Source organism: Quercus lobata, chromosome 9, assembly GCF_001633185.2.
Source record: "Quercus lobata isolate SW786 chromosome 9, ValleyOak3.0 Primary Assembly, whole genome shotgun sequence".
In the NCBI taxonomy this organism is placed as follows: Eukaryota; Viridiplantae; Streptophyta; class Magnoliopsida; order Fagales; family Fagaceae; genus Quercus; species Quercus lobata.
Window position 1 is genome coordinate 40,253,404 of NC_044912.1, and position 8,008 is coordinate 40,261,411.

An 8,008-nucleotide genomic window follows, 5' to 3' on the forward strand; every position below is an offset into this window, starting at 1 on the left:
TATTGTTGGGTATTGTTAGTGCTACCCTCTGATAGTTTTTTTTTTTTTTTTTTTTTTGGGATTGAATTTTGTGAATTCTTATCTGGGTTCTTGTGAATTTATGTTTGGACATAGACAAAGAGTGTGTGTGTGTTATCTCTATTGTGACTTGTAAAACTAATTGGCTGGCAAACATGTCTGAGTTCTTGGGACTGCCATCATAGTATTAGCAATTAAATTTATAACAAGCATGCTATATGCTATATGATCAGATTGTGCTCGTAATTGCAAAAACAAAGCCATATGATTCTTAGCTGATGATTTAATCAATAGTTTCACTGCCAGTTCCTTGTGTAATTCCAATCAGCTTCGGTTTTATATTTTTGCACAATGTTTTTGAGAGCCAAAACCTACTAGTTTAAATAGATTTTGGTAGTAAGATCTTGTAGATGAATTAGCTGTTTATGCAAATGAATGTTCTACCTTGTTGGATCTCTCAATATACTTGATGCAATTTATGTGCAAGGAGTTGAAATACTTATATGTCAACTTTCTTATCCTGGAAGGAGGAATTTTTTAGGGATGTAATGCAGTTTCTGACCCTCCTCCGTGGACATACTCGTCTCATTCCTCAAGGTGGGTTAGCTGAGTTCCCTAATGCCATTCTCAATGCTAAGCACCTTAACCTTTTCAACTTGTATAGAGAAGTAAGGTCTTTACCTTATTAAAGGTTATTGAAAATATGCCAAGAATTAGCTTTTAAAAAGTTGGTCCCTCAGATGGTTTCACGAGGAGGCTTTCATGTTGGGAATGGCATCAATTGGAAAGGATAAGTTTTCTCAAAGATGCGTAATCACACATTGACCAATAGAATGACTGTATGGTTTTTCAACTTTCATTGTTTTCCTCTTTTATTCTTGAGATGCTTTTATGTTGCATGACCTTAATTACAAGATTAATATTAGTCACATTGCGTAGTAAATGCCTTTTGTGATTTCAAACTTATCTAATTGGGAAAATTTGAAGTATCTAGGAGATGGTGTTTGCTAATGATGATTTTTTACTATTTGTTTTCAAAATATTCTTGAAACAAATTTATTTTCAATATTTTCTATTGAGCTTTATGACTTAACTTGAGGGGGCTAGATAGGCTAAAAGTAATTTTAGCAGTTTTTTTTTTTTTAATTGCGATTTTTTCTTGGGATTGGTTTCATATCATGTTATTCTTTCATACTTCAAATTTCATTAACTTGTTGTAACTTACAAGGATTTTGGAAAACTTTTGGAGGACTCAAGTTGTATTTCTGCTGATAATTAATACACTAAAAAGGCATTATGAAACTTATCTTCTAGAATATGAACTGGCTCATGATGATGTAGATGGAGAATGCTGCTTGTTGTGTCATAGGTCTCTCTCTCTCTCTCTCTCTCTCTCTCTCTCTCTCTTCATGTTGCTGTTTATTGTATGCATGCACACAAAACTGAATGCCTTACTAAATAATTTGATTCTGTATGATATAACAGTAGTGTAACTGGTGATGGGTGAATTGCAGAATATGTGGCGAGTGGGCTCACTTTGGCTAGAATATAAGTAATCAGTTTTTCGGCATACATCTCTTGGCCTAAACCGATGATTACACAGGAGTTTTGAGATTGTTCTACGTTGTCTAGAACAAGCCTCCACGTAGACCAGCAATCCAAACACGTTTTGAATTCCAGTTTGTGTAACCCTTAAACCAAGAACGTTTCTTCAACGGTGTTGCACACAACTAGAGTGAACATAACCCACAACCTAAGAGCCTCACAACACTATGTAAACACTTTGAAAAATGCAGAATTCATTCACTCTTCAATCGGTACCATTCTTGGTGTTTATATACACACCACTCCATTAATATTGAGTGGGATAGTGGATTTAGTGGGGTAGTGTAACGGTCCAATGCCATTATTCCATAACTCCTAGATATTACAATCTGAGGCAAATAAAGGGACATGCTCACATTGGGTGTCTGTCCATATTCTTTCAATTTCTAATAGTTGCCTTATTTGAGTTCTTATACAAAATGTGGGCGAATGTTGTGGTAATTTACATGAACCCTTAGTAAGATTTCTTTTAATTCAGTGGTGTCATAAATTGCAAATTTACCTTAGCTTTTGGTTTCCTTCCATTTGGCTTTCCCTATTTGATCCATCTACATGAAGATGCACAGCATAAGTAGATTTGAAAATGTATATTTGATGTCTTGACGTCTTTATGATGATTGGCAGGACTGTGCTAAAAAGGATGGGCTGGAGTACATTTGTCCGCATTGCAGCATCGCAAATTTCAAGAAAAAATCTCAGAAATTAACTAATGGATATTAATAGATGTTAGGAAGACATCTCAAGAAACTGCTAGCGAATATTGATGAGCCTTAGCCCACAACCTACATGCCTTCCCCATGCTCTTTTTACTCTAGAAAATCCCCCCAACCCTCTCCCAATTATAATCTGAAGGAAGGTGGGTGTAGTCGTGTAGGAATGTAATTATCATTTTATATTCCCATTGTTTTTAATTATAGATGGATTATGCTCAACACAAGCCGTTTAAAATTTTCCATTGTTCCTCTATACCCTGCAAAAGGAGGAGTCTCAAAATAGAATTGTAGATGTCAGTTTATGCAAATTAATTCAATAACATAGTTCTGTAGCTGTATGATATTGAAACAGTCAAATAATTTCCCTTGTGTTAAGGTGTATTCCCCATTGTTACAAATCATTTGTCCCCATTGGACTAGGTACGCTATCTATATAATATAGCCCGCTGTTTAGGCTTAGCAACGACAGTTCTATCACATTTTAGATTTCATTTTCATGTAACTTAGAACGTTGCTAAATTTGTGTAACTTGATCGTGATTAGGGCTGTCCACGGGTCGGGTCGGCTCGGGTTTGGGCTTGACTCGAACTCGACCCGACTGGATCGGGTTATAAAAAATTTGACCCGAAACCGACCCAATAATGGGTTAGACCCGACAATTCGGGTCAACAGTTGAACGGGTCGGTTTGGTCGGTTAGGCGGGTTTGGGCCGAAATTGGGCTAAAATTGTGAATTTGCATAATTTTTTTTTTAATTCAACTTTTGACAAGCCTTTTGGGCCCAAATTAATGGGCTTACTACTTTTAACAAAGATTTATATCATTAAATCATATATATATATATATATATATATATATCAAATGGGCCTTTTTTCACCTCCTTTATTTCAAATTGGCCCATTACACAACTTTGAAACCTTTGGGCCTCCAGCCCTTCAGTCCAAATTTAATTTTCTAGCTCACATCTAATGACAAAAAAATACAGTAAATATATAACAACACAACCTGGGTAATTGCAATTTGCAAGCACATAAAAAACACATGATATTACTTTCTAACCACCTGTTAAAACTTCACAATACAAAGAAAATTTTTCAAAATGCCTATAACATTATAGGACCTGGGCAGCAAAAGCACAAGAGGAGGCCCAAAATTTTATAGGCATTAACATGTAAACCCCCTGTTAAAACTTCACAATACAAAGAAAATTTTTCAAAATGCCTATAACATTATAGGACCTGGGTAGCAAAAGCACAAGAGGAGGCCCAAAATTTTATAGGCATTAACATGTAAACCCCCTGTTAAAACTTCACAATACATAACTTACATGTAAACCTGGGCAGCCTATTAAACCTACCAAGTTGTGCCAACCACTCATACATGTAAGTTATGTAACACAACTAACACAAGCCAGCAAACAAATTCTGACAAATAATTCAATCACAGCCACACCACAAGTATGGCAACAAACCAGCAAACCAGCAAACAAATTTTAACAAATAATTCAATCACAACCACATCACAAGTGTGGTAACAAAAGATAATAAGAGCATCTCTTGCAATATTTCCATAGAGTTAAAGAAGGCAGAAAGTGTGTAAAGAAGTAGCTAGCTATAATTAGTTACAAACTTCCAAAAAATAGCTTTTCTAAAACATTTAAAGAGCAACTACTATATAGAGTTTAGTCCATGACTTATAGAAAAGAAAGCCTATTAAACTTAATAAGTTTTCTTTCCTATAAGCAAGAGTTAATTTATCAATTATCAGTTAGAAAAGCACTGTCCAAAAAAACTTCCAAATTGCATCCAAAAATCTGCCTCCTATACAAAATGTGTGTCCTTCCTCCTACAAGAAAATGGGCAAAAAGATATTTATCAATAAAAAATATAAGGACAAGACCAACAAATACAGAATAGTTATAACAAAAAACAATAGAGAAAGCAGAACCAAACTCAATAGAAATAACATAAGGGCAGAAACTTACCCAGTTTTTGATTAGTCATCAATGTTAATTGAGATACCTTTGCTTGAGCTTGAACTTCCACCACCTGTTGCTGCTTGACGTATAACTAGAAAAGAGAAAGAAATGAAGACTATTAGATTAAATTTCATTTGCATAAGACACATTTAATAGCACTTAATAGACAAAGTTTGGAAGTTAACATATTACCTAAATCATGAAATTCATCTTCCAAGACCTCTACCTCATCTTTTGATTTGTGAAAAGAAATTGGAACCAAGGCTTGAAGCCAGTCTTGTGCACAAACCAGATTTTGAACCATAAGTGGGGAGAGTGAACTCCGAAATGGATCAAGTATGCGTCCTCCGGTACTAAACGCTGACTCAGATGCAACAGTAGAAACAGGTACAGCCAGCACATCCCTAGCCAATTTGGACAGCACTTGATATCTATCTGAATTGGCCTTCCACCACCCTAATATCTCAAATTTCACATCCCCTCTTCTACTTTCACAATTTTCAGCCAAATATTTGTCAATCTCATTGCTACACCCTATGGACTGCTCAGCCTTCAAAAACCGTTCAAACCTAGAATTAACCATCACATATGGATCACTACAACCTATTGACTCACCTTCTATGTGTGTCCTCTCCCTCTCACTTGCTACTTGTACATTTGATGAATCAACACGAGAATAAAAATCATACAACTTGACCAAGGCACCCCTCACCAATTCAACCATCACATCAGCCACTTCATTTCCATAAATTTCAGAAAAACAGAACTTCAAAAACCTCAACTTCTTTCTTGGATCAAGAATCACAGCCACATACAAGAGATGATTCATTTTATCCCCTTTCCCCCAATACTTATCAAACTTAGATTCCATTTTAGTTGCCATGTTTTTCAAGAGGTGGTTTTGTGATTTATTTAAATTGGAAATATTCTCTTGAATGACAAACATCTCATCAAAAAAGGTGTTGGCAGTAACATACAAAGAACCTGAAAACTTTTTTGTGGCATTGTAAAAAAGCTTCAAAAACCCCACAAATATCCTACAATTTTGAAAATCAATACTACTAGGAGATCCCATACCACCACTATTCTCCTTGTTCATAAAGTATGAAGAATAACTATCATCCTCAAAGTCCATACGTATGAACACTTTTTCAAATTTTTGTGCGGTTTCTAACATGAGGTAGGTAGAGTTCCACCTAGTTGGTATATCTAGACAAAGAAGAGACTTAGACTCAATACCTAATCTCTCCACAAAACCCACAAAAGTTTGATTCCTATTTGGTGAGGACTTCACATACCTCACAGCTTCACGCACCTTTGCAATGGATGCATCAATTTCTCTCATACCATCCCCCACAATCAAATTTAGGATATGTGCACAATACCTCATGTGTAAGAACTCATGTTCTAAAACAGTTCCCTCCCAATCTTTAGTTACATTCTCCAAAAACTTAATAGTGGCACCATTTGAGCTAGCATTGTCCACTGTTAAAGTGAATATGCCATTAATACCCCACTCACGCAAACACAACTCAATCTTTCTACCTATGGTCTCTCCCTTATGGTCTTCAACTTGACAAAAATTCAAAATTCTCTTATGTAACTTCCAATCATCATCAATAAAATAACCTGTAAGGGACATATAACACAGATTTTGAATACTCGTCCATGTGTCCGTAGTAAGACACACCCTACGACCCTTCAAAGCCCCCCTTAGTTTCTCTCTCTCAACACCATAAATGCTAATCACATCCCTAGCTATAGTTTGACGAGATGGGATATCCCTAATTCGCAACTTAGGTTGTAAGGTTGTTGCATATCTTTGAAACCCATACCCTTCAACAAACCTAAAAGGCAACTCATCTATTATAACCATTTCAGCAAGTGCCTTTCTAGAAGCCTCAACAGTAAAGGCTGTCGGTACAAGCTGAAACCCTTCCTCCCCATCCATTTTAGGTTCAAACATTAAGGTTTGTTGCCCACTAAGTATCTTTCTATTAGGGTTTTTAACACAGATTGGTGTATGATTCAACAAGTTAGCAGTACCATGCCCCTTACTATCAGCTAGATAAGTTTTTTGACAGTAATTACAAGCAGCCTTAAAATGACCATCACCAATATCTACTTTTTCAAAATGGTTCCAGGCAATAGACTTTTTCCTATTAGTACAGACATTGCCTTTACCTTTAGGTGGAAGTGGGGGAACCTCAGCATGGGCAGTAGGTACAGCTTGGGCAGCTTGGGCAACAGGTTCAGTTGTGGCAGTAGGTGTTGCTTGGGAAGGGGATGCATCACTTGAGTGTTCCATAACCTATAAACATCAAATTTATAGATTAGCAAACAACCATAAAAGTAACACACAAACAATAACAAGAAGTTAAAAGAGAAAGAAAGGATACCTCAAAGAACTCTCAGCTATCAAGGATTTAACCTTGAAAAGGAAGCAAAAAGCCTAGGATTTCAACTCCTGTATAAAATTAACATTTCAAAATTTTAAGTTAAGAAAGCAAAATGAATCAAACGAGTAATAAAATACAATCACATAAGAAAATAAGAATGTGGATTTCATCTTTTTAAAATAGAGGCTCATCTTCTTCTTTTTTATACAGTGAAGATGCAAGTACATTGATCATAGAAAACGAAACAAAACAAAGAATAAAACAGGCAGATAAGAAAATAAAAATGTGTTTGGATTTCATCTTGTTAAAATAGGGGTTCATATTCTTTTTTTACAGTGAAGATACAAGTATATTGATCATTAAAAAAAAAACAAACAAAACAAGGAATAAAATAGGGCAGATACAAATCACACTCAGAGCACTACCATAATGAGTCAAAGCAAGAAAATGATAAACCCAGGGAGCACTAACAAATCACACACAGAGCACTAACAAAATGATAAACCCAGATTGGGCAAAAAAAGAGGAAATAACACATATTTGCCGAATGAAAATAACACTCAGTAGCAGATCACAACATTAAAGAACACATATTCGTACAAGGTGAAATGAAAATTAGATTCCTTATAATGCATTTAACAATCTAATTGCAAACAAGAGTTTCAATGCAATTAAGTAGCAGATCACAACATTAACAAATAAAATAAAATAAAGCTTAGCAATTTCTAGCATCAATGAAGAACGGATTATACCATACAAAGGACTGAAAATCATCAAGCTTTCCTCTTTATTTGCCGAATCACAAACACAAAATACAGAAAAAGAGGGATGAAATAGGAAGGAAGAAACTTTACCTGATCTGAGACTAGGAAGCCGAGTCTGAGAGGCTGAGTGTTAAGGAGTAAAGGGATTTGTTTGTTTCAAAATAAAAATAAGAGATTTTGAAATCACTAGAGACTAGAGAGACTAGAGAGCAGAGAGAACGTAGAACACTCGGGAAAAGTCCAATTTATAAGAGAGAGATATGAGGGAAAATCTGATTTTGATTTTGATTTTGAGAAGTGTAGCCAAGTTGAGTCTTGAAACCCTAAACTATGATTCATGAACAGAGGCATGGGAAAGATCAAATCTGAGTTTGATTTGAAGGGTAGCCGACTAGCCATTTGGGGCTGGACCGGCTAGTAGAGAGAGATAGAGAGAGAGAGAGAGTGAAGCCTGAAGAGAATTAGAGGAAAGTGAAGATGGAAGAGAGTTAGTGAGGCCGAAGACTAGAGAAGAGTGAAGAGACTTGGAGAG

At 35.7% G+C, this 8,008-nt stretch overlaps 1 protein-coding gene and 1 long non-coding RNA gene across 2 annotated transcripts; both read right to left on the minus strand.

Moving 5' to 3' along the window:
- Positions 1-3,939: 3,939 nt before the first annotated feature.
- On the minus strand, positions 3,940-4,550 carry LOC115959520. Its single transcript, XR_004084900.1, has 3 exons — positions 4,506-4,550; positions 4,320-4,404; positions 3,940-4,180 (listed from the first exon to the last, which is right to left on the minus strand). It is a non-coding gene; the product is annotated as an uncharacterized LOC115959520 (long non-coding RNA).
- Positions 4,551-4,865: 315 nt separating this feature from the next.
- Positions 4,866-6,621, minus strand: LOC115961733 (zinc finger BED domain-containing protein RICESLEEPER 2-like). Its single transcript, XM_031080661.1, has 2 exons — positions 4,929-6,621; positions 4,866-4,882 (listed from the first exon to the last, which is right to left on the minus strand). Exons 1-2 carry the CDS (start codon positions 6,619-6,621, stop codon positions 4,866-4,868), a joined length of 1,710 nt encoding a protein of 569 aa, XP_030936521.1.
- Positions 6,622-8,008: the final 1,387 nt, after the last annotated feature.

Excerpts from the sequence above, each read along its gene's own strand:
- LOC115961733 (XM_031080661.1), bottom strand. The coding sequence starts at position 6,621 with ATGGAACACTCAAGTGATGCATCCCCTTCCCAAGCAACACCTACTGCC.